General features: G+C 58.2%; 1 protein-coding gene across 1 annotated transcript in view; it reads left to right on the top strand.

Moving 5' to 3' along the window:
- The first annotated feature begins 297 nt into the window (after window positions 1-297).
- PKP1 (plakophilin 1) overlaps window positions 298-25664 on the top strand; it is a 43783-nt gene continuing 18416 nt past the window's right edge. Inside the window, exons 1-2 of the mRNA XM_047755074.1 lie at window positions 298-696; window positions 9343-9449. Of these exons, the coding sequence (XP_047611030.1) occupies window positions 495-696; window positions 9343-9449 (309 nt within the window). The 5' untranslated portion in view covers window positions 298-494. The remainder of the gene's footprint in view (window positions 697-9342; window positions 9450-25664) is intronic.

Genomic DNA, 25664 nt, shown 5'->3' on the forward strand with positions numbered 1-25664 from the left:
AGAGAAGTCTAGCACTTAATTTAGCCCTGAGCGCGCAGGATCAGAAGGAGGGTGGCTCCCGGGAGCCTCACCTCCCGCAGGTCGTGGGGAGAGGGAAGGGGGAGAAAGGAAGAGAGCGCGGGAAGCCGCCAGCGGTCCACCCGGCCTCCGAAGCCCTGCCCCTGAGAGCTCCCGGCCCGCTGTGCAGCGCAGCGCAGCGCCCCGGGGCGGCTTGGATGGAGCGCGCCGGCGTGGAGGGGGCGGCGCGGGGCGGGGCGGTATATCCAGTCGGGCGGAGGGCGGGCCTGCCAGTGCCTGAGCAGGGACAGGCCGGGGTGGAGGCGCCGGGAGCAGCAACCGGAGCCCTGACGCGCGCGGATCATTGCTCTATGGGCACAGGGAGTCGTTGAGCGCGAGAAGAGCCCGCTCCCGCCGCCGCCCCGCACCTTGCGCGCCCCGCTCCTCGCGCAGCACCGCTTGGCTCTCCAGGCCCACGCCCCGCGCCCCGCACCACCATGAACCACTCTCCGCTCAAGACCGCCTTGGCCTACGAATGCTTCCAGGATCAGGACAACTCGACGCTGGCTCTGCCGTCCGACCAGAAGATGAAGACCGGTACGTCGGGCCGGCAGCGCGTGCAAGAGCAGGTGATGATGACCGTCAGGAGGCAGAAATCCAAGTCGTCCCAGTCGTCCACCCTGAGCCACTCCAACCGAGGTAAAGGCTGGATGCCCGCGCGGCCGTGCGCTTCTTCCCAGAGCGCCTGGCGGGTGGCGGGCAAAGGGCGCGCGCCCCTGGGGCCGGAGCGCTCAGCTCAATGGCGCGCTGGAGAGCGCGAGGGCGGGCTTACCGAGAGACACAATCAGAACGTTCTTGGTCCCATGGCTTTCTCTTCCCCAACCTGCTCTGGGGAACAGCCCCCGCACCCTGTTCTATGGGGCTGCCTGTCGTTGTGTGCCCCCGCCCCCGTCCCATCTTGCCCAGAGTCGCAAGTTGGGCCTAGGAGGGGCACTGTGGCCGGGGAGGTGGCTCAAGGCACCCACAAGCCCCTGTAACTTTGCGGCTGGTTAGCGGAAGCCTCACAACTGGAAAGGGCAAGGGTGATTCCAAGGTCATCCCAGGCCATGGCGGATCACGGTGACTGAGGCCTGGAAGGGGTCTAGGATGCCTTCCTTCCCAAGGGAGTGGCTCTGCCCCATGCAGCTTGACTAGAAGCAAATGTATTAGGGAGCGAGTAGGGGGTGAGGTTGGCAAGGTTGGGAATCTCCCCACCCTCATGGTGGGCACTTGTCCCATCCAGGTGCTGCCCTGGCCAGCCCCCTCCTGACCATGGGTAAGGTCACCCCACTGGGGCAGCCAGGGGGAAAGGGGTGGGACCCCTGAAACTCCAGGAGGAGGTATGATACCTGGCGGGCATCTGTGGAGCATTTCTAGACCAATACTTTAGTAAAAGTGTTTCCAGTAAGAATTACACACAAATCAGTGAACCTTCTATTTATTTCGATAGTTAAAATTAGTTAAATGCTCTTAAAGAATCTATAGACTGCAAACCGGCACAGGGCAACCAAGATTTATAAAAAAAGAAAAGAAAAGAAAAGAAAAAAGAGAGAGAGAGTATTCCAATCATGGTGCAGCAGAAGAAAATCTGACTAGGAGCCATGAGATTGTGGGTTCAATCCCTGGCCCCGCTCAGTGGGTTAAGGATCTGGTGTTGCCGTGAGCTGTGGTGTAGGTTGCAGACACGGCTTGGATCCTGCGTGGCTGTGGCTGTGGGGTAGGCTGGCAGCTGTAGCTCTGATTGGATCCCTAGCCTGGGGGTGTGACTCTAAAAAAAAAAAGGCAGAAAAAAGATTTATTTATAGAGTGTGCTGCTCAGGGGAGAATGGGTGTAGTTAGGAGGCAGAGACAAAGAGGATGGACGCTGTTCTCCCACTCACACGGTCACCCCAGCTCCACTTCTACTTCTGTCCCCTCTGTCTCTCTCTGATCCCTGGGTGGCACCCCCGTGCAGAGCTGCAGGAGAGAATGCGGCAGGCTGAGGATTCCTGCATCCCACCCCAAAGCTTGCATGGCCCTGTGTTCCTTGCCCTGGTCTGGGCCCCGGGTTCCCCTCCTGCCAGCTTCCCACCCAGGGTCCCAGCCTTCGAAGCACTTGCTTCCTGCCCCTTTCTTCAGTGCCTTGGTAGCTGCTTCCAACCTTTTCTGGGCAAAGCAGTTTTGGGAAACAAAGTGTCCCCATTTCTGGCCACAGCCCAGCCACAGCTCAAGCCAGCATCCCCACTTCCCTGTGCAAGGCTCACAGGTCCCCGTCCTACCTTCGCTCTGTCCCTGGCCTGAGCTGGGGGCTCACAGCTCCAGAAAAGTCTCAGAACCATTCAATGCCCGAAATGCCCCTTCTTCCCACTGATGGGGCGCTGGCTAAGCACCTGCCGTGGAGCGCTCTGCCCCTGGCCTTGCTCTTTGTGGCTGGCGTCCATCCCTCTTCTCTCCACTCTCCCATCCCAAAGTCTGCCGGGGGCGTCGGCAGGTGGCGATGCTGACCTCTCAGAGGGCTGGCCCTGTAGGCGTGTCCCCTCCACCCTTGACTCTGGCCAGCCTCCCCCGGCGGCGGCGGCAGCATCATCGTAGCTGGGAAAGGCAGCTGGGCCACCTGGAGCTGGTGTTTCTGGTTTATCTGGCTTTGTCTTCATCAGGCTCCCCTCCTCTTTGCCAGCATCCCCTGCTTGCTCTGGGACCACCTCTCCAAGCTTCCGTCCCCCTTTGTCTTGGTGTCTTGGTTTCATTGTGAGTATGCTCTGCTTCCCGGGAGGCTGAATTGGCGGTGGTGGACAGACGACACTGCAAGCTATTCCCCTCGCACCCGGACGGGCTCTAACTCTCCCTCAGGTTCCTTAGAGGAGGGGGTTCTCTGGGCTCTGATTCTCCTGGGTCCCTGCCCTGAAGAAGTTTCAGCTGACCCCCCTTCCCGCCGCCTGCAGAAGACCTGCCTCCCTTGTAGCCCATGGAGGTCGGGAGGGGATCGCCCTAGGTCCTGGCAGTAGGAGTGGCTTCCGCTCAGCGGTGTCTCCATAGGGGCTGTCTTCATCCTGCTAGATGGCCTTGAGCCACCGAGGGCTCGAGGAAGGGGCCCTGTGGAAGGGGCCTGGCACCAGCGCCCGTCTCTGCCCGTGCCCTCCCTGAAACACGGCCCGAGGAAGATGCCCCACCCTGTCAGGCCATCCCCAGGGAGGAGGAGCTGCTGGGGACCAGCGCACCCCCTTTCCCTGAGGTGGCCCCTGAGCACTGCTGCCTGCACATCCTGAGGCCTGGTGGGGGGCGGGGGGGGCGAAGGTGGGCAGGTGCAACAATTCGGGGGACAAGGCTGCCCAGCTGGAGGAGGGGGCTGGAAAACCCTGACCCCCCCTTCCCGAGTGGGGAGTCAGAGCAGGGGGACTATGGGGCGGGGGTTGGGGAGGGCTGGCGCACTGGCATCAGGCCTGGCTGGGCAGGGGGAACAGGACCCGACACTTACACACTCGCGTTCTTTATGCGTTCCCTCGGATTCTCCTCCTAAAGCTTAGTCCCAATTTCATCTGATCCCAGTCCAAACCCACTGCCGCCACCACGAACACACACACATACACACACACACACACACACACGAGGCTCCATGGAATCAGCTTCCTTCCTTCTGCACATTGCTGCATCACCGTGCTCCAGGGACGCCCTAGCTCGCTGTCACACTGCCCGCGTCCCCACGCTTTTCAGAAGCGCCACTTCCCACCTGAGAGGCAGGGACCTGCTGAGCATGGCCTGAGCCCTCCTGGGGGGCCCCTGGGGAGAGAGGACCCGCCTCCTTAGGGCCCCTCCTGGGCAGCTTTTTGCATGTGTGTGGGGCTGTGTCTGTGCGTGCGCCTCCGTCCCGGGACGCGCCGTTCTCTCTCCTGTTGGAAGGTGCCTCGTCCTGACTGCAGCCTGGAACACGCACCACTTCTGGGGTTATTTCCCCGGGACCAAAGCTGAGACGGGAGGTGGGAAAGGGCTCTGTGCTTTTGCCTGTCCCAGCAGTGAAACATACTAATTAAACTTCAAGTGAACCAGCTCTTGTTTCTATACAACGCCTCTTGGCTCGGAGCTGAGGTTTGAGCCAGAATTTCCATCAGCTTGTTACAACACGTGCAGAAATGCCATGTATCCTGGCGTGTTTCCCTGCAACCACTGTTCCCCTGGATCCTGCTCCTTTGCTCCGCATCTCGGCAGGGACTGAAAAACAAACAAAACCAAACCAATTTGTCTCCGCACACACCAACTTGTAAATATCAATATTTATAAGTGGTGGTTCTAGGTTTAGAAATCTGCCTTAGGGTGTGACCTTAGAAGGTGGGTGATGTTTGAACAAAATGAAAGAATGTTCTCTGTGGAAGACAGCCTCACATGCAGGGCTTTGTGGGCACACAGGAGACATGCACACACGTGGGCACACGTACAACCACACCTGTGCACACACGTGTACTTGTGCGCGTGCGCACACACACACCCCATTGTGCAGCTTGTGCTGCGTCAGGAATCCAGCCACTGTCAGGAGGCTTAGTTCCCCCTGGATCTACTGCCAACTGTGTGATCTTGGGCAAGTTGCTGCCTCTCTCTGGGTCTCTGCGCTAAGAGGTAGGATTAGATCAGTGGAAATAGCTTATATAAGGCGCTGCCTCCGCAGACCTGCAGCTGGGAAAAGGCTCCTCCCCTCAAGGTGTACCCCTCACAGCTTCCCTCTGGCAAGCGTCAAATCACCAAAAACACCCCCAAGTGCCCTGTTCTCTGACGTGGCTATCCATTGGAATCATCTGAGAATTTTCAAGAACGCAGCTACGGGGCATGGGTCCCGCCCTCAGAGATTCTGGTTTAGTTAGTATGGGGACAGCGTGGGCAGTGGGCTCTTAAAAGCCCCCAGGCCATTTCGATGTACAGCAAAGTTCAAACATCGCTGTTCTCACCCCTATCCTCACTGGCACAGGGACCCGACGTGGGGACCGACCCCATCACATGCGCACACACACGGGTGGACAGATATCTAGTGTGGCAGTTGCTAGTGACAAGTTTTTATTCTGGAGTCCGGTGCTGGCTCTACCCCTGTGCCAGTCCTGTCCCCAGGGTGCCCCTACCCTTGGCCCAATTCTTAGGTTTAGTGGTGGCTATGCACAGATTATCAGAAAGAGAGGCAGGATTTGGGCAGAGCTGGGTTTGAACCCGCCCCAGCTGGGTGCACAGGAGTCACTTGTGCTGGTGAGGGACAGGAGAGGACAGGGCCGGGGTGACCCAGTTTGCTTTGGTGTTTCTGCTCTGTTACATGTGCCCAGAAAGGGGCGGGAACGGCACCAGAGTGCCCGGTCGTGTTGAGCTGAAGTCCTCTGGTCCACGACGGGCCAGCGTGTCCACGAACTCCCCGCTGGCCTGGGTAGGGGGCATGGGAGATGTCTGGAGGCTGGACTGTCCTGCAGGCACCCCCCCCTGCCCACTCGAACATGGCAGGGGAGCTGGTCTCAGAAGTGTCTTCTGACAGTTCTTCTTATTGTCTCACTTAAGTTCTTCTTGCTGTGGGCCTAGCCCTCCTGGGCAATCTGGAGGGACTTCAGGGGGTAAAGTCAAGGCATTTTCAAGGCCAAAAGATAGTGGGCTCCCTTTCTCAAGTTTTTTTGTGCTGAGGAGCAGATGTAGCTGCAGAAGCCAGCGGAGACATGGGCCAGACTCACACACCTCTCTGAGGGCCTGTGACTTGCAAGGGACAGGTGTGGGGGAGGCTGGGGTGGGGGACAGATGTTTCAGATGATCTCTGCCCTGGGCAGCCCGTCGGCCAGGCTGGCCAGTGTCCACAGGTCTTGGGATCGGGGTAGGGGAACCACCCCCGCCCCCAACACACACATGCCTAGAATTTCGGCATCGAGTGACTAGAGCCAGTGGGCTGAGCGCTGACACAGCTCCGCTGGAGGGTTTAGGGTTTAGGGCGGGTGTGTGTGTGTGGGGGGGGGGGGTCATGGCGAGGGGAAGCTGGGAAGCTGGTTTTGTGCTGGGTTTGGGCACAGGGAGAGGCCTGGCTGAGAAGGAGAGAAGGAATGTTTCAGGTGTGGTGGGTGTGACGCAATTGGGACCCTGGGGGTGAAGAGGGTGAGTCATGGGCCAGGGCTCCTGGCCAGTGTCCTCACAAAGGAGGGGCCTCCACGTTCAAAGCCCCCTGCGCTGGCCCAGGACACAGGGGGGAGCTCAAAGGAATGGGACCCTGGGGCGCCAGTGGCTTTGTGGTTGATTCCTGAGGTGGCTGCTCTCCCTGGAGCCCTGATATGACCGGATGCTGCTGTGCATGGGCAGCGCACCGGCTGCCCGGGAGGCAGACCTCTGCTCTCTGACCCCGGGCTTCCGTGGGGGCAGGTGCCTCCTGGCAGGACACACATCAGCTTCATGGAGAGACTGCCCTCTTAGCTCCTGCTCGTGGGCCTTCCAAAGAGAAGAGCGGGATGACTGTGAGTTGAGCTGGTGCCGGGGTCCTCTCCCCTCCCCTACCAAGAATCCTCCCCAAGGGGGTAGGCTGGGGAGGCCTGGCTGAGTGGAGTCAGAGATATCAGCCCCATGATGCAGTGATAGGGACCCAGAACCTCCAGGCACCAGGGCACCCTCATCATTGAGGGCCAGGGTACAGGGGCCAGGTGGGGGTGATCAGGAAAGGCTTCTCGGACTGAGGTCAGAGAGGTGGAGGGGCTCGTGGAGAAACCATCAGAGCCGCCCCATCACTCTCAGTGAGGAGCCCCGCGTTCTTGCTGCTGAACTTGACTTTCAGAGGATAGCGCTTACCAAGCAGACCTGCCAGGTCAGGAGAGGAAACCTCGCTTCTGCTGTGGGAGAAGCACCTGCCCCCATCTGCACCCCTTTGGGTCTCTGGCACACTTCCAGTATGTAAGGTCTCTGGACTCCTCTCCCTCCAAACCTGGGCCCAAGCGCAGCTACCTCCTGCTGGAGAAGCCGTGCTGGCTGGCGTGATGGCAGCCTCATTGTCACAGGAGGCCAAGCCAAGCAGCTATAGGTGGGAGTCAGGGGGTCTGACCCCGAGTTGCAGATGATCTTAGGGGTGGTGCCTTCAGGAACTTCCTGGAAGGGCCTGGAGGCCTTGGCCCAACCAGAAGTGAGAGTGACAGCCCACACCTGTCAACACTGCAGGCCCCCCTGGGTCAGAGGGGCTGGCCTTGATGATAGGATATTTCAGAGGTCATCTGCCTCCACGGCAGAGAACTCCCTCCTGCCATATGTGTAGCACGAGGAGGAGGTGGGCAGGTGGGGGCAGGGAAGGAGATGCGTCATCTGGTGACCTAGAGGGCAATGACTGGTGGCATCACTGCCGACAGACCCCCTCCTGAGTGGGGGGGCTCCCATGGGACCCTGTCCTAGAACTCTGTCTGTCACCGCCCCAGATGTTCCATCCAGAGCAGGTGGCTGACCCACCCCTGCCCCTGGGTGAGAGATCCCTGCCCCAGCGACCCCAACCTGCCCCACCCCGGGTTGTGGGGGAGGATGGCAGAAGTGGGCTGGATGGAGGGAAGTGGACCACACCCTGGTTGTTGCTGCCTGCGGTCCTGGCTGCAGCCGGTATCCGGGTCAGAGCTAGTTCTGGGCGTCCAGGCCCCCAAGATCGCCCCCAGACTCCTCTTGACAAAGGCAGCCCTTCCAGAGGGGGCTTCTGGAGAAAGGGAGAGGCTCGCAGGAAGTCAGGGACTCAGGGAGTCAGGCCTGGGCTTTCTGGGGTGGGGACCTTTCTGGGAGAACCTGGGGGCTGGCAGCAGAGGAGGAAGGGACATAGCCTTTGATGCCCGAACTTGCAAGCTGAACCCTGGCCCTAGAGAAGAGAGGTCAGGCTCCCCTGAATGCCATCTGGCACATGTCGCTTTGGGTATAGAGAGGGACTTTGGGTATGGAGAGGCTGGCCTCTTGTTCCTACAAGCAGAGGCCCAGGGCCAGGACCAGTGTCGACACCTCCAGGCTCCCGGGACAGGTGGTCCCTGCTGCAGCTAATAGCCCCAGTGGCCAGGTGACCCTCCATGGTTTGGGCCTGGGGAATGGGGCAGTGGCCCCTCCTAGGAGCTGTGGGGGGGGGGGGTCACCTGGCTCTGGACAGAGGAGGTGGCCCCAGGCAGGGACCACTCACGTTCCAAAGCTGCCCCCGCGCCCCCCTCGCCTTCTCCCCCTGGCCCAGATGCTTTGGTCCCCCCTGCCCCTCCACCGGCATCGCTGAGCTGGCAGATGCAGAGGGGCTAACAGCCGGGTGGGATCAGCTCACACCCTCCGCAACACTGGATCCACTTCCTAGAGCGCATCATTTAATAAGAGGATGCCCAGGCCACAGAGCAGTGGTTTGTCTCTGGTGTGGTTCCTGGTCTAGGAAATGGGACAGCAGGAGGGATGTGACCTGTGGTTTGGGCAGCAGGACAGCCCCTTGGGTGGAGTTCGGGTGGAGTTTTTAAGCTTGGCCATGCAATGGCCATGGCCAGGAGGGAAGGTAGACGCAGCCAGGGGCGTGAGTGAGCAGAGCCGTGGGCAGGTCGCTGTCAGTCACGCTTCACGGGCAACAGGACAGTGGGCAGACCAGCTCCGTGGTGTCCAGGTGCCCTTCAGGGCTCCCCTGCCATCTGGTGAAGGAGCCCAACATCCAGGCTCTTGCCATGATCCAAAGCCACTTTGCCCCTAATAATGACACTCTGTCGTCCCTCAGACCCTGTCATTTGGGGGCCCCCAAGCCCTAGGAAAACAGTAATTAGCTCTCGCTGGGCGTTGAGGTTGATGCCTGCTCCCCCTTCAGCAGCTGGAACACCTGGGAAATGAAGGAGGGGCGGAAGGTCCCCTCGTCACGGGGGTGGGAGGGGGTGGGGGGGCTTGCCCTGGGAACCAGCGTCCCGACTCGCTCTGGCTCCAGTTCCTCGCTGCTGCCCTGTGGCCCTGACCTGGGCCTGGACCTGGCATGCTGAGCTCCTGCCCATCTTCCCCAAGTGGGAAGCTTATCCTCGTGGAGCACGGCGTCGTGATCCCCTGGAACAGGACGGCGGTGGTCCAAAGCCCTCCAGGCCAACTCCTGACCTGTAGGTGTCAGCCCCACCCGGGGAAGCAGGGTGGACTCTTAGGAAGGGGTCAGCCAGGCCCCTCAGAGCTGACCCTGCAGCCGCCTGGCTGTGGAGGAGGCCAGAAGAGCAAGGGTGACATGAGCAGAGGGCAGGTGCCCTGTCCTCGTCTTCCTCCAAGGGCAGACCTGGTCTCCGCAGTGTGGGCGCCTGGGTGCAGAGGGACCGCCCCGGGGAGGGGGGCTGGTGCAGAGCGTGCATCCCTGTCCTAACCCCTGTCCTTGTCCCCAAGGTTCCCTGTACGATGGCCTGGCTGACAATTACAACAACTACGGGACCGCCAGTCGGGGCAGCTACTACACCAAGTTCCAGGCGGGCAACGGCTCGTGGGGCTATCCGGTAAGGGCCGCTTCCTGGAAGGTCTGCGGGCTTGGTTTAGGGTCCTTGCGGGAGAAAGGCGTCCTGCTCACTGAGAAAGTGGGGCAGGGTGGGAAGGGCTGCTTTGATCAGGAGGTGAGCCCCCCCATCTCTGACCAGGTCCATCTGCTTGGCCATTATGAGCTGGCTCCGGCTGCAGCCTCCTGTCTGCACCAACTGGACGTTTCTGAATGTCTCAAATGAGAACATTTTAGAAAAAGCGTAAAGAAAAGGGCATTTCTTGTTAAGTCCATAGGAGTTCCCTGGTGGCTTAGTGGGTTAAGCATCCGTCATTGTCACTGCATAGGCTCCGGTTGCAGCTGTGGCGTGGGTTCGAACCCTGGCCTGGGAACTTCTGCATGCCACGGGAGCGGCCAGAAAAAGAATCCATTTCCCAATATGTCTGATTTGATCATGGATCTGAAAGACATTTGAATTCTTGCTGTCCAGGTGTGGATATATTTAGATGTGTCCAGAAAAATCCTAAAGGGACCCCACTCCTCAGTTATGTGCTGACAACCAAGGAGGGGGCTCTACAGGCCCCCTGAGGCCAGGAGGGGTGGCCACTGCTGGGCCCTGAATAAGGAGTGTGTCCCCGAGTTCCCGTTGTGGCTCAGCAGTTAACGAATCCGACTAGGAACCATGCGGTTGCGGGTTCGGTCCCTGGCCTTGCTTAGTGGGTTAAGGATCTGACATTGCCATGAGCTGTGGTGTAGGTCGCAGACATGGCTCGGATCCCGCGTTGCTGTGGCTCTGGTGTAGGCTGGCAGCTACAGCTCCGATTCAACTCCTAGCCTGAGAACCTCCATATGCTGCAGGAGTGGCCCTAAAAAGACAAAAAAAGACCAAAAAAAAAGGGAGTGTGTCCCCAAGTGGAGGGTGGCTCGAGAATGTAAGCTGGATAAACCTGCATCCAGATTCTAGCCCTGCAACCCACTGAGCATGTGGCCTTGGGTTAGGGACTCCCTAGTTTCAGTTTCCCCACATACAAAGTGGATAGAGGAGTTCCCGTTGTGGCGCAGTGGTTGACAATTCCGGCTGGGAGCCATGAGGTTGCGGGTTCGATCCCTGGCCTTGCTCAGTGGGCCGACAATCCGGCATTGCCGTGAGCTGTGGTGTGGGTTGCAGACGCAGCTCGGATCTGGTGTTGCTGTGGCTATGGCATAGGCCGGTGGCTACAGCTCCAATTGAACCCCTAGCCTGGGAACCTCCATGTGCCACAGGAGTGGCCCTAGAAAAGACAAAAAAAAAAGGTGGGTAGAACAAAGTTTGCCTCTTGGGGTGGTTTGTCAGGACTAAATAAGGTGCATGAACACCCTGATTATAATCATTCTTAAGAATTTTAATAAATTAGCATGCAGAGAGACTACTCCAGACCCTTTCAGCTCTGTGTGAGCTGAACCCTCTGTGCTCCTCCATCCATTACTGAACAAATATTCCTTTAGCCCTAACTCTGCGCCAAGCCCTGGGGCAGATGCTCTGGTTTAAGCGTACAAGTCCTTGCAGGAGTTTTCTACTCTAAGTCCGGGGAGTTAGGGCTAGGCGACGCCCAGGTTTTCCCCCAGTCTGCAAATTCTGCCCCTTTATTCTTGCCGATTTCAACACAAGCCTGTGTGGTTCTGGGAATTCTCCTGTGAGTCCCTTGAGACCTGGGGGAGAGAGGCTGCTTCTCCGTGAGACTCTGGGCTCCGTCTGTGCGGGGCTTGGGTTCCAGCAGCTTTGGCTCAGAGTCTGCCTTGCTCAGGGATGTCGCGCTGATGGCTCGGGTCCCCGGCCACAGAGAGACGGGTGGGTTTCTGAGTTAGGCACTCTGTCATCTGCTCGATTCTTTCCCGTCGAAGTTCCTGTTCGGGCTGATCTTGGAGGAGGTGTCTTTCTTGCCTGTCACAGGTCAGACTAAAGGGGAGACTTCACTAGGTTTGCTGCAAATTTACTTCCCTGTCTTTTTCTTGCTGTCCATTGATACCGTCTGTGCCGATAACTGATAAGGGCAGTTGACTGAGCCCAGCAAGCTGGCAGATCAGGCAGAGGTGTGAGTAAGAGGACTCATGACCAGCAGACACTGAGAGAATGACAGTGATGGCATGAAAGGGATTACGAGACGCAGGGAGGGCAGATCCCTGGGCTGGGCCAGAGTCAGAACGAGTCATGTGCTGGCAGTGCAGTCTCCCCAAGGTCCCTTTGTCCCATCAGAACTTGGGTGCTTGGGTTCCAGCCCTGGGCCGGCCGCACTCTGGCTCTGGGACATGAGACCAAGCTCTCGGCGTCTCTGGGCATCAGTGTCCTCATCTGTGCCCTTCGCCGTGGCTTGGGGGTTGATGTGTCACATTACCTGGGAGGCGTCACCATACAGGCAGTGAGGGGTTATCTGTCGCACATGGAGAGTTGAAACAGACCTGCAGGGGAACCCTGCCGGGGGTTCTTAGGAGAACTGTGGCCGTGTTGAGCGTTTCTTCTGATCCATTAGCTCAATGCTCAGCTCCGATCCGCCCCTACCCGCCCTGTGCCTGTTCTCTGACAACCGGTGAGAATCCCTCCCTTGCCTGGCACCCACGGCCCAGCCGGCCCCCCTGGCTCCTTCTCTGCTGGCGAGACTTCAGACGTGACTCAGGTCCGGAGCTGCCGGGGCACGTCGGGGCTCCACTGAGCTCCGAGAGGCTCTGGGAACAGCACAGAGAGGCACACACATGGGGCTTTGGCAGAGGGAGGGGCGGGGAGTGGAAGAATTGATGCTGGGACCAGGCACACATCACCGGGGCAGGATGGCAGCGCCCAAACCCAGCAGGTTGGGACTAAGGAGAGGGGGAACAGGGGGAGATCATCCAGCCAAGAGATCTTCCCCAGGCTGCACAGCCGAGCCAGGCCCGTCCCCCGTGAACGTGAGGTTGGCAGAAGTAGGGACCAGACAGCAGATCAAGTGAGCGACTGTTGGTTGCCACCCTGGAGGGCTACACCAGTTCTGCCATTGCTCAAAGTGTTTCTGCAACCTCTAAAATGTGTTTTAAAAAGAGGATTGTCACCAGTGTCATTTTAGGGGTCATCGAAGAAAACCAGTCCCATTTCTGTGTGATTAGGACGTGTTTTTGACCAGAAATGGTGACCAGAAATGGCTCTGAGAGCCTCGCACCTCAGATTTTGGTCTCGGTTCCAGAAATCACATCAACTTCAGATAACAAAGATCTGCCCCCATTGAGTGTAATATTATCTAAATAAGCAGAAGATCTGTGGGCACTTCCAAAAAGAAAGTCCTAAAAATGGTTTTAAAAAAGGTGATGTTTAAAAAAAAAAAAAAGAAAAAAAAGGAGTTCCCGTCATGGCGCAGTGGTTAACGAATCTGACTAGGAACCATGAGGTCGCAGGTTCAATCCCTGGCCTTGCTCAGTGGGTTAAGGATCCAGCATTGCCTCGAGCTGTGGTGTAGGTCACAGACGCGGCTTGGATCCTGTGTTGGCTGTGGCTGTGGTGTAGGCCGGCAGCTACAGCTCCGATTAGACCCCTAGCCTGGGAACCTCCATATCGAAGGTGCGGCCCTAGAAAAAGGCAAATAAATAAATAAATAAATTTAATTAAAAATAAATTAAAAAGGTGATGTTACTTTATGATCTTACCTCGTATTCTGCATCAGCCATAGTCTTCTAATTAAAAAAAAATAGGCGATAGGCATTCCCATTGTGGCACAGGCTGGTTAAAAACCCGACATCATCTCCCTAAGGACGTAGGTTCCATCCCTGGCCTCACTCAGTGGGTTAAGGATCCGGCGTTGCTGTGACTGGGGGGTAGGTTAGCAGCTGCAGCTCTGACCCCCTACCCCCAGCCTGGGAACTTCCCTATGCCGTGGGCATAGGCCTAAAAAGCCAAAAAATAGATCATACTATTTGTAATCTAGGACCATTTATTTCACAAGTTAAGAAAATTGAAGATAGAGATTCTTATAATAAAACAAAGTTAGTCTCTCTCAGACACACACACACACACACACACACACACACACACACACACAATGGGGGGCTTAAGGGGAAAGAAAAGACTGGTCCAAAGAAAGTCAGTGGTCTTGACCTTGGACCAGTCAGTGGTCCATTCTCCACTGGCCGCCGCAGCCTCCCAGCCTCCCCCAACCATATCTGCTGGCTGGGGACCTGGGAAGGGAGGAGCCGGTGAGCCAGGGCCAAGGACAGGGTGTGTCCAGCCCCGTTTCTCAGATGAACAGACTCAGCTCTGTGATCCCAGTTCTCAGAAACACATCAGGGAATCCTCGACCCCAGCAAGACTGACATTTTATGTTGAGGACATGCAGGGCCAGTGAGGACAAGGGTCGCGTGGCTCATTAATGGGACCCTAGACCTCTGGCCTCGTAACCCCTAACCCAATGGAGTTTTCTTTCTCTTTTCTTTTCTTTTTTTCTCCGTCTTTTCAGGGCCACACCTGCAACGTATGGAGGTTCCCAGGCTGGGGGTCAAATTGGAGCTGTAGCCACTGGCCTACACCACAGTCACAGCAACACCAGATCCAAGCTGCATCTGCAGCCTATACCACAACTCACAGCATGCCAGATCCTTAACCCGCTGATCGAGGCCAGGGATCGAACCTGCGTCCTCATGGATGCTAGTCGGATTCGTTAATCACCGAGCCACCATGGGAACTCCCCAGTGGAGTTTTCTATCACAGCTCCAGGCATTGGTATTTTTTGTTGGTGATGGTCCTTGAATGGTTTTTTTTTTTTTTTTTCTGAATCTCAATATTTTAACGCTACCTCATGTCCCAGAGATTTGCAAAAGACCCAGGAGTCCAGATCTCTTCACTTCCTTTCTGCCTGCCCCCCAGCCAAGCCTACTCTGCCCTTGAGGAGTCAGTCTGGCACCAAAGACCCAGGAGAGTGGCCCTTTTTCCTTCCTAGTCTCAAGCTGCAGCCACATAGCTGTAGGCATGAATGGGGGCCAAGCACGGTACAATGAAAAGTCATGTTTGGGACATAGTTATCCTAAGAGGTGACTTGTTTATCTGAAATGTCATGTTTGGGACATACTTACCCTAGGAGGTGACTTGTTTATCTGAAATGTGATGTTTGGGATATACTTATCCTAAGAGGTGCCTTCTCGTTTATCTGAAATGTCATGTCTGGGACATATTTATCCTAAGAGGTGACTTCTTGTTTATCTGAAATTCGAATTAAACAGGGTGTCCCCTATTTTCATTTGCTGGACCTGGCAACACAGGCCAGGGTGTGTGTCTCCCCCATTCCTTGGAGTAAAAACAAGCCTCCCCAGGCACCCTCTCCTAGGCCGGGGACCCCAGCAGATACTTGGGAGGGCGGGAAATGGAGGCTGCATGGACTGCCCCCCCAAGAGTCCTTCTCCCGGGTTCCTTGAACCCATTCTCCTGGGTCAGCTGAGAGCTGGCCAAAGGAGGCGGGAATGGGAGGGGCTGCAGACACAACCCTTTTGTCCAAAGCTGAAAATGGGCTTCTGTCGCCTGGGTGTGTCCTAGACAAAGCTGAGGCAGGTGCACAAGTCAGACTCCCAGGGAATATTCTGGATTAAGGCCATCGTCTCCCTTCCTGCCACCTCTGGCCCTGATGGGGTTTCCTATTCACAAGCTGGGAAGCCCATCTCGGGCAGCCCGTGAAAGGTGCTTTGGTCACAGGCAGGACCGGAGCATCCCGCCCAGGTGCGGAGCTGAGTGGCAGAGGAGGGGAGAGGAGCCTGCAGTGCGGCAGGAGGTTGGCTGGGGTAGGGGTGGGGGCCACACGCCAAGTCCCTCCGCCAAGCTCAGTTATACCAGCCCAGCTCGGGGGCCAGAAGCCCCAGGACAGCGTCCAGGGGAAGTTCTGCCTTCATCCTGGTCACTGACCCCCATCTCTCTACATAAACCTGGGAGTCACTAAGACATCTCTCTCTCAGCCACACTTGCTCAGGTGACAGTCAGTATCTGACAATTCCATCACGACAGGGACCCCCACCCCCCACCCCGGGGAGGCCTGGCCCTGCCCACCCCTGGCCCACAGACAGCCAGTGGCCCTCTTGTCTAGAGAGGCCTGGGGTTGCACAATGGAAACTTGGCCCCTGTGATCCATGGGCATACAGGGACCACAGGAGCAGAGTCCCGGGCCATGTCAGGCTGGGGGCTGCTAGAGAGAAAGTGGCAGGACCCTTGCCCTTAAAAGAGAGCGCCTTTGCTGGTCTAGGTAACACAGACTGCTCCCAGAGGCAGGTGGCCTAGGGACCAGCCCTGGGATCTCAGCTAGCCGTGTGACCCTCAGCAAGTCCTTAGCCTACCTGAGCCTCGGCTTCCCCAGCTCTGAAAGGGGTGGGAGCTTTTATTCCAAAGGGCCATCTGGGGTGCAGGATGGGCGCATTCCCTCAGCGGTAGGAGGCCAGGTTCTGGTCTCAGCATGGCTGCTACAGGTGGCAGAACCTGAGGTCTTTAGCTCTTGACGTCTTGGCTTTTGCTCATCCGTGGAGCAAGGCTGTTGGACTAGATCCTAGCCGAGGATGCATTCAGCCCTGACTTTTCAGGGTTCTGTGCAGCTTGAGAACGGCCTCTGAGAAGCTGCAGGACCCATAGCCAGGGCCCCACTGTGGTCTTCTGGGTGGGTGGGGCTGCCCCCCAGGCCTGGGGTGGATAATGGCTTCAGCACTGCCTCCCTGCTTTCATCTGGGCAACTCCAGGCACCAGGAAAACAGCAGTTAATTAATACTTGCAGCCGGATGGAGAGGCGGCAGACCCGTGATCCCCTTAGCTTTCCAGAGGGAAGGCAGCCCAGCCGGGAAGCAGAAGCCACTCTACCTGGCAGCTCCCCTGCCTGGACAGCCCAGACCCGGCCCCCTCTCCTGGTCCCCTCTCTAGGGAGCTTTCTAGACCAGCTGGGTTCCCTGGCTGAAGTCCAGGGGAGAAAAAGATGAGGAGACACTGGCTCCTTGTCCCATGCGGCAGTTCCTGCCCCAAGAGGGAGCAATGGACCTGCTTGCCAACTGGGTGTGCTGCCAGCAGTGACTCACCCCACCCAGTCCCACAGGCCCCAAGCTCCTGCACAACAAGAAGAGACAAGGATCGCCCCCGCCCACCTGCTGAGGGACAGAGTGTGCCTGAGGGGGGGGGGGCAGGTGAGGCTGTGGGGCTGCGGGTGCCTCTGGTCCCAGCCCTGCAGGAGCAGCACCTAGCTCAATGCCTGCGCTGGGGTGTCCCCTGGGGTGGCTGTGTCCAGGGGGGTCCCTGATTGGGGTCGGAGAGCAGGAGGAGGAGCTTTTTCCCCGCAGGGATGACCACAGCCTCTCCGAGAGGTCGCTCCTCCTGGCTGAGGCTCGCGTGAGCCAGGGAGGACTCTAGAGGCCAGAGGGCCACTAGTCAGGGCACCGGCTCAGCACTGCCCGGGGATCTCTGCCAGGACCACCATCCCGGCCATGCCCCAGCTTCACCACGCGGCTGCCTCCTGGGCTCTGACATTCTGGATCAGGTGTCCCTCCTGCAGGGAGCGAGGCCAGCACCGTGGGCTTGCGAAGGGAGAAGCGCCGGCCAGGCAGTATCCAGGGTGGGTTCCTGGCAGGCAGCTGAACCAGGAGATGCCCTGAGCCAAGAGGGGCCGGTGGAGGGATCCCTCTGGCCTGCGGCCGGGGTTGACAGTAGCCCTGGGCCCATCTTCCAATTATACACCCTGCACAGGCATCGCCCCCCCGAGAGGGGCAGCTCCAGGGTCCATGCAGCCCCCTTCTGGGACCCCAAGGCCACAGCGCACCTCTGAGCTCCTCCTTCCTCCTGCCGCACGAGCAGCACCAGGCCCAGGAGACATGGGGCAGAATGTCACCTGTCCCTGTCTCAGCAGGTGGACCCTTGCGGGGGAAGGGCAGGCGATTGGGTGGGGGAGGGGCAGGCAATTGGGCGGCGATGTTCAGGGCGAGATGTCACAGCTGTACAGCTGGTGGCAGCAGGGAGCCTGACCAGCCCTGGACACAGCCCGCCCGGCCTCCCAGCTGATGCCTGGGAAGGAGTTCCCCACTCCTGGGAGGGGTCAGAGCTTGGGGTACATCTGCCTTTGTCTCTAATCCATCTGCGAGTCTCCACTGGTCATGTCTGATCCGTGTCACCCCTAAGGAGGAGGCTCCCTCGGGAGTGGCCATTGTTCCCACCTTCCTTCTGACACACGATTCAAAGTAGAGCCTCTGAAACTCTGGAGGGAAGACTTGAAGAATCGGGGACAATTGTAGTCTTTATTTTGCTCCAGAAGACCAGGAGTGAGTTTCATCTTTGCCCCCCACCCCTTTTTCAGTCCTGACGAGAATTAATCTACTTACCCAGCAAGTGTTGAAAGTCCCCAGACTGTAGTTAAAAACAACTAACAGGAGTTCCCATTGTGGCGCAGCGGAAACGAATCCGACTAGGAACCATGAGGTTGCGGGTTCGATCCCTGGCCTTGCTCAGTGGGTTAAGGATCTGGCATTGCTGTGGCTGTGGTATAGGCTGGGGCTACAGCTCCAATTAGACCCCTAGCCTGGGAACCTCCATATGCCTCAGGTGAGGCCTTAAAAAGACCAAAAAAAAAAACAAACCAAAAATTGGCTAGCACAAGAAACGCATAAGAGAGCATGTAAGGAAAGCTAAGATTTGCAGCACAAGGTCCTTATGCCTCTCCAGGCCTCAAGTCTCTAAGTGGCCAGTGGGACCAGGTGACCGCCCAGCCTTCAGTGCAGCACCAGCCCTGGTCCCCTGAAGGCGGGAGCACGGCGCCCTGGGGCTCTGCCAGGCCCCCCACATCAGAGTGCGATGGGCCCTTGGGGGGAGGAAGTCCAGGCCTCAGAACCTTTGAATTCTGGCCCATTTGAGTTGATGCATGGTAATCTCGTTTCCGCTTCCCCACCTGGTCTCAGTCCTTCTGGCATCAGGAGGTGACCTGGCTCTCGTTCCGATTTCATTAGCAGAGAAGTCAGGCTATGGCAAAGTGCAGGGGCTTGCCCGGAACCTCACAGGTAGACTTGGCAGAGCCAGCAGCAGCGGGGTTGCGGGGGGGGGGGGGGGGGGGGGGGGGGGGGGGTGGTAGAGGGTGAGAGCAGGAAGGAGCCAACCGGGCTGGGAGCCTGGGAGAGAAGATGGATCAGGACCCATGGAGGTGGTAGTGATGGGGGGTGCTGAAGGGGGGCCGTCGAAGCAAAGCCTTGGGCAGGTCAGCTGGTGCCTCTTTCCTGGTGGCAGCGATCCTTTTGTAACCTGGCTCAGCAAGACAAATGCAGGGGCCTCTCCCAACCCCTCCCCTCGCTCGGGTGGGGCTCAGCATCCTCCCCCAGGGCTCTGGCGAGTCTCTGTGGAGGCCGCCCTGCCCCAGAAGAGCAGACTCAGCTGAAAACCACAATCAAATGGGGTGGGGGCTGGGGGGAGGTAGAGACATAGCTGGGGAGGGAAGAAGCTCCGGGGGCTCCACAGGGAGCCCCTCCCTTCACCTGCACAAGCGCAGGGCCTGGAAGGGGATGGAAGCAGTGGAGGTTGCTCTGAGCCAGGTTGGGGAGATGGGCGTGTGACTGCAGTGCGGCTGCGTCACAGGTGCCTCTAGTCAGGGAAACTGGGGCTCAGAGAAGTGAGGTGACTGCCCAAGGCTGCACAGACAGTCAGGGAAGACCCAGGACTAGAACTCTGACCTTGGGACCCACTGCCCAGTGCCCCTGTCACACAGTCATAGCAGGGGCCGCCGTGTCATCCAATCTCTGCTGTCAATGTTTTCACAAAACCATCACACCGTTATTCACTTATTTTTAATAGACTTGCTTTTAAATTGCAAGGCATTTATTTTGGAAGGAAACGATGTCTCAGTAACTTTGAAAAAACACAACAGTGACCTTTAGCCTAAATGAAGGCTTACTATACCTGAGAATCACTAAGAAATAAAAGAATGGAAACCCATCATTATCTATTTCCAGAGAGATAAAGCTTTTTTGTCCTTTTGGCTCAAAAAGGGAGGTTGACTAGTATTCAAGAAGCATCCTGGCACCAACCTTGACCTTCTCCTCGTGGTGAGCATAGTGGAAAAGGAAAGAACTTTCTAGGAGCTTTGGCGTCAGATAGCGCCATGCCCTTCCATGCCCTAAAGTCACCTCACGACCATGGAAGGAGCATGTCCCACACTTGAAGGGGGGGTGGTCCAGGGTCATAGGTCATCATGTTGGATTGTTTTCCCAAAGCTGGTCCAGTGGGTCAGGAGTTGCTGAGGGCCGAGGAGAAAATGGACCAGGGTACCCCCTTGCCTCCCCACCCCTTGCCCAGCAGAGACCTTTTTTAATTTTTGTCTTTTAGGGCCATACCCTTGACATATGGAGCTTCCCAGGCTAGGGGTCAAATCAGAGTTGTAGCTGCCAACCTACACCACAGCTCATGGCAACGCCGGATCCTTAACCCACTGAACGAGGCCAGGGATCGAACCTGCATCCCCGTGAATGCTAGTCAGATTCGTTTCCGCTGAGCCATGAGGGGAACTCCCAGCGAAGGCCTTTCTGAGTGGAGCATTCTTGTGGTTTCTGCCAAGGTCTGAGGCCCTCTGTGCTGACCGAGGGTCTGCTGGCTGCCCAGCTCTATGTGGCTGCTTTGCTCCTGGACAGGATCTGCAGGAAGAGCTGGGCAGGGAGCCTGGAGGGCCTGGGGGGCTCAGGGCAGGCCCTGCTCCTCCCAAGGCCGGCCCGAGGCTGGCCCAAGGCTGGGAGCGAGATGGCCCAGCTTCAAGAGCCCGAGAAGCTCAACAAAACCTGGCTAATTCCAGGAGACTCCGGCTCGGCCCCAGTCACCCATCTGGACGTGTCGTCCTGACTTCTCAGCCCAGTGTGTGTGGTTGGGCAGGTGCGGCTCCAGGGCTGCAGGGCCCCCTTCTCCATGCCCTCCCTCTCACCACCCTGGCCAGGACAGCCACTTGCTGTGATCACAGGGCCACCATGCCCACAGGCATCCTGTAGGACGGGGCCTTCCAGCCCGGCTCTGTGGGTGCCAGAGCCTTGTCACATGTCTGTCACACAGTGAAGCAGCCACACTTTTCCTAAACATCTCCTGGGACTTCCTACCGCCAGGCAGAGGGTGGGGGGCAGGTACCGCCTGAGTCTGGGGCTTGGAGAGGGAGCTTCTAGCAGTCAGGGCCAGCAAGTAGCCAGAGGTGTTGGGGCCTGCAGAGGCTCTTGGCCTTATAGATTTCGCTCGCATCCCCTGACTCATGGCCGAGTGCTGGAGGGTGGACACCGAGAGAGGTTGGAGGCCTGAGTCCTAGTTCAGGGTCTACACTGTCTTAGCTGCATGACCTCGGCCCAGCCTCAGGTCCTCCAAGCTTAAGAGATGCTCTCCAAGAGAACGTGGACGCTCCGTCTGCGCCGGCACCTCATTGGCTGGGAGACCGGGTGCTGTGAGGCTCCAGCAAGAGGGTGACTGGGGAAGCTCTTTGCAAACTGTCCAGTGCCAGGCCTGCTGTGGTGTTCTTAGGGTAAGTTCAAGGCCCTTCCAAAGACCTTCCCCACCTGAATCCACCCCAGGCAAAGTGATGTGTTTCCCACACAGCAGGTGTGCATACATGGGTGCATAAGCCCATAGGCAGGTGTGCCCATGGAGTGTGTATGTATTCAGATGCGCATACGTGGGTGCACAAGCCCACAGGCAGGTGTGCACATGGAGTGTGTGTGTAGGCAGGTGTGCACACGTGGGTGCACAAGCCCAGTCAGGTGTGCACATGGAGTGTGCATGTAGGCAGGTGTGCATACATCCGTGCACAGACCCACAGGCAGGTGTGCACGTGGAGTGTGCGTGTAGACAGGTGTGCATATGTCCATGCACACACACACAAGCTTATCTTCCAAAGGGGATTCTGTCAGTAAGCCCTGGACAGTCCAGCCAGCCCTCCCTCCCCTCCTGTGAAATTCTTGGCTGTGTCCTCAGCGGAAGTGGCTCCTTCAGCAAGGAGTCTCCAAGGAGCTCTTTTGGGGGCCAAGGAAGCACCTGTAGCCTCTGGCCCTTCTCCTCTTAGGGCTGGGGAGCACCTCCCGGCTCAGTGCACAGGGGGCAGGTCAGGGGGCCAGGGAGCCCCACCAGGCTCCCCGCACAGAGTGGGGGTACCTGACCCTCAGGTATGCTCTCCCAGAAAGCCGACACTTCATCTGAGGCTCCAGGAATTATTTCACATTGGGACCTTGGAAGGGACCATGCTTTTCCCTCCCCGGGATGAACCATCACTGGGACAAAGGGGTTGGTCTTGGTTCAAAAGCCGGAAGTGGATTTGAAAGCAACCACAGAACATGGGGCTCCTGGAGAGCAGAAGGAAGGTGCCTGGGACTCATCTGAGCCCACAAGAGAGGTGGCCCGTTGCTTCTTGGGCCTGTTGAGAGCTGCTTCTGAAGCAGCAGACACCTGCCAGGGGGTCCTTCCCAGAGTGAATCAGAGACGTCTGTGTGTGTGAATTCTGGGGTCCTCGAGCTCCAAACCCATCCCGAGAGGTCGGGAGTGGAGAAAAGCCTTGTCTCAGATGTGTTGGGGGAGAGATCCAAGCACAGATTTTCAGAAAATCCAGTTTCTCCCACAGTTTAGCAATGAAGCAGGGAGCAGGCAGACCTGGGAGCTGCATCCTAGAGCTAAAGCTGGTACTGGTGCAGGAGCTGGGATCTGGGAACTTGATCTGGGTCCTGGAGCTGGGAGCTAGGTGCTGGAGTTGGGAGCTGGAGCTGGGTCCTGGAGCTGGCACCATTGTCTTTCGGACATAACATGTCTTGGCGGCCAGTTCTTGGCCAGGTGCTGGGTGCACAGCAGCAGCAGCAGCAGCAGCAGCAGCAGCAGCAGGGGACCTGGCCCTCCTGCTGGCCTGAGCCAAAGAGGGCAGAGGTGCTTCTTTCCCCGGAATCATGACCTCCCTGGAGAGCGGCACCAGTAAAAGACCCGAGGGCTACAGCCTGGACTGTTCCAGGCTCTTTTCCACTTGGGCATCACTGTAGATACTTCAGAAAACATGTCTTACTTCTGCCCTGGTGGCTGTGCACTCTGTCCCCACCTTCCAGGCTTATAAGGGACACAGCCCTCTTCATCAGGTCTCTGGTCAAATCTCAGCTCCCAGAGGGGACATCAGAACTTTCTTTCTTTTTTTTTTTTTCACATTTAAAAAAAATCTAGGTGAGGGAGTTCCCACTGTGGTTCAGCAGGTTAAGAACCCTACTAATATCCATGAAGACTCTCAATCCCCGGCCTTGCTCATTGGGTTAAGGATCCAGCATTGCCATGAGCTGTGGTGTAGGTCACAGATTTGGCTCAGATCTGGCGTGGCTGTGGCTGTGGTATAGGCCGGCAGCTGCAGCTCTGATTCTACCCCTAGCCTGGGAACCTCCATATGCCTCAGGTGCAGTTGTAAAAAAAAGAATCCAGGTGATTAAAAAAGGCTCCTAGGATCAGGCTGTTTCAGATTTCTATCTGGGGATGGTGGCAGCAGGGAGTGTTGCCTCGGAGCCTGGGAGCTAGTCACCCATCAGCCTTGTCCTTCAGTTCACAGACTGTTCCCTGGGCGCAGGTGACAGAACCTCGGGGCCATCTCCTTACCCGAGGGGCTCACAGGAGGCACACCCACCAGAGCTGCCTCCAGGCCCCGGGGCTCTTCTGTCCCCCACACTCTGCACAAAACTGTGTGCCAGGGAGAGAAGGGCGTGCCGGCCCAGGGTGGGACCCTCTCCTAGCCACAGAGGGAGAGCAGTTCCCAGGAGGGGGCAGGGCCCGGCACTTCCCCCACCCCCACCCCTCCCGGGCCCCCTGTGGTGACTCAGGCTGACACAGACTGCGGAATAAGCAGCCGCTCCCCATGCCCTGGGCCCCAGGTCCCATCCCCAAGGGAGCCCTTGCTGGGAGGGGACCTGTGCCCTCCAGACCCCCAGGGACGGTGGAGGAGCCAAGAGGCCGCGTGGGAAGGCCCTGTCACCTGCGACCAGCACATGATGTCATCCTGACCGCATTTCCAGGAGGACAGAGGGTTGCAGTCTGCCCACTATCTGGGGGCCCTGACTGGCGCCGAGTGGGAATGGCGGACACAAAGCGAATGGAACTGAGCTCCATCCCAAGGCATCTCCACTCCAGGCCCTTTCTCAGGAGACCCCTCACCAGCCCACCAGACCCGAGGACCCCGTGAAATGGCCCGTGGACTCACTCTCATGGGAGGGCGTTGGAGATGACACTACCGACGGGCTGGGCGCGCGCCCGGGCAGGGAGGGGCAGGGTGCATCCCGCCCAGAGCCGGTCTGGCCGGCCCCACCTGCCAGGCAGAAGCTGGGTTTCAAAATGGGCTCGGAGGTGGGACACAGACACCTTTCATCTCTACCTGCCCAGCCCGCACCTGGCCGCTGGGGACCCAGGGGGCTTGCCAGGAGCCAAGTGGGTCCAGTTCTTCGAGGCCCTGGACCTCGGGCTGGTGTTGCTTTGCCTTGGTCTGGTCACCCTGTAGCGTCCTTGCCTGCAGGTGACAAGGGTTGACCTCTGAGAACTTCCTGATTGAGGAGGAGCAGGAAGAGGTGTTATGTTGAGGGGCCGGGGGACACTGAGCAGGGCAAAATGCCACAGTTCAAAGGAAGAGGCAGAGAAAATGTGTGAGTTTCGAGACCTGAGTCATTAGCAGAAAAGGGAGCCGAGCAGGGCCAGGCTCAGGGAACCGCCTAGATGCTTCCAGGGGCAGAAACCTGTCCCTCTGGACACACCACCCAGGCTTCCCTGGGGCTGCCCAGCCCAGCCTGCTCTCTGGCTGAGGTCAGCTCTGCTCCCAGGAAATCAAGTTCGTAGCTTCTGGAATGTTCTGAGCCATGGACCATCCCACCTGGGGCTGGAGTTGCCCAAGGAAGTGAGATAACCAGACAGCAGGGCTTGTGTGTATGTGTGTGTGTGTGTGTGTCTGTGTGTCTGTCTGTACGTGTCTGCGTGTGTGTGTCTGTGTGGGCGTAGGCCCGGGAGACCTGGCCTGGCCAGCACAGCCCTCCTGCCCACTGTGGACACGTGAGTCACTTGAGCCACGTGCTGCCCTGCTCCCCATCCAGGCTGGCGGCTGCTCAGGACCCACAAGGCAGTGTTTGGAAAAGTATGGGGTATCCTCACTGATCACAATAGCTGTGGGGTGTTACTGATGTTGAGAGCCTGGGGGCTGGGGCACCAAACATCCACAGCGCTTGGGGCATCCTGTGCAATGAGGAATTGTCCTGCCTGAGAGCCGACAGCACCCATGCGGGAAAAAGCGCCCCCTTTCATCCTGAGGCCAGCTTGACGCTGGCTGCCCACATGCGTGGACCAGGCGCCTCTGCTTTTCCAAAACCCCTGGAGCCTGATGTGTGGCCCTGGGACGGGAGCAGCCAGGCATGCACCCCTTTCCCAGGGCTGTCTGGCTGCCCAGTCCACCCCTTCGTGTGCCAACCTGGAAGCTTCTTCGGCAGGCAAGTCCCAGAGGCAGCCGGCCTGTCCCCAGTCTGAGCATCAGAGGGACCCGATGGTCCCCTAGACGAGCAATTCCATCCTGCGCGGTGATAAGTGCCTCCCAAACATTCCACACTGAGTTCTTTCAACAGCCATGTACTCGGAGCTACTCGATGCCCCTTTACAGAGGTCAAAAGTGAGGCACGCGTGCCCAAAGCCACCCCTCGGGCAGTTGATGTGGCCAAAGCTCAACCTAAGCCATCTGGCTCCAGAGTCTGCATTTGGGGCTGCAGAAGCCTCAGCGCCCTGAGCCTGAGACGCCCTGACATTCCCATGGGATAGCAGGTCTGGGAGGGGAGGCCAGGCCCTCTGGGGCACCTGAGGAGCCCTGGCCAGGCAGAGACGAGGCTTCGTCCCACTGTCAGGTGACAGCAGAGGCCTGATGGTGGGAGCGTAGTCCACAGCTGCCCACAGCCATCCCCGGACAGCCAGCCCGCCTGAGGCCCCCGACACGAGCTGGGTCAGATGATAACACCGGGGTGTGGCCCCACAGGACCACTCCACCCCCGCCCCACCTCCGCCCCTGACATCTGCCCCTGCGGTGCAGCTGTCACCCTCGCTGTGGGCAGCCCTCTCCCCAGGACTTGGTGGGGCACCCGCTGCTCCTTCCAGCACAGGCAGCAAACCCTGAGCTTCAGCTGCTGGACTGCATTTGCGCCGGGTTTGTGCCAGGGGAGCGTTTGGACTCCATGGGGGGTCTAGGTGACGCCCAGGCGTGTCATTTACTGAAACAAGGGTATTCTCTGCTCCTTTCATTTAAGGCTC

The sequence above is a fragment of the Phacochoerus africanus genome, chromosome 12 (genome assembly GCF_016906955.1).
Source record: "Phacochoerus africanus isolate WHEZ1 chromosome 12, ROS_Pafr_v1, whole genome shotgun sequence".
Classification (NCBI taxonomy): domain Eukaryota; kingdom Metazoa; phylum Chordata; class Mammalia; order Artiodactyla; family Suidae; genus Phacochoerus; species Phacochoerus africanus.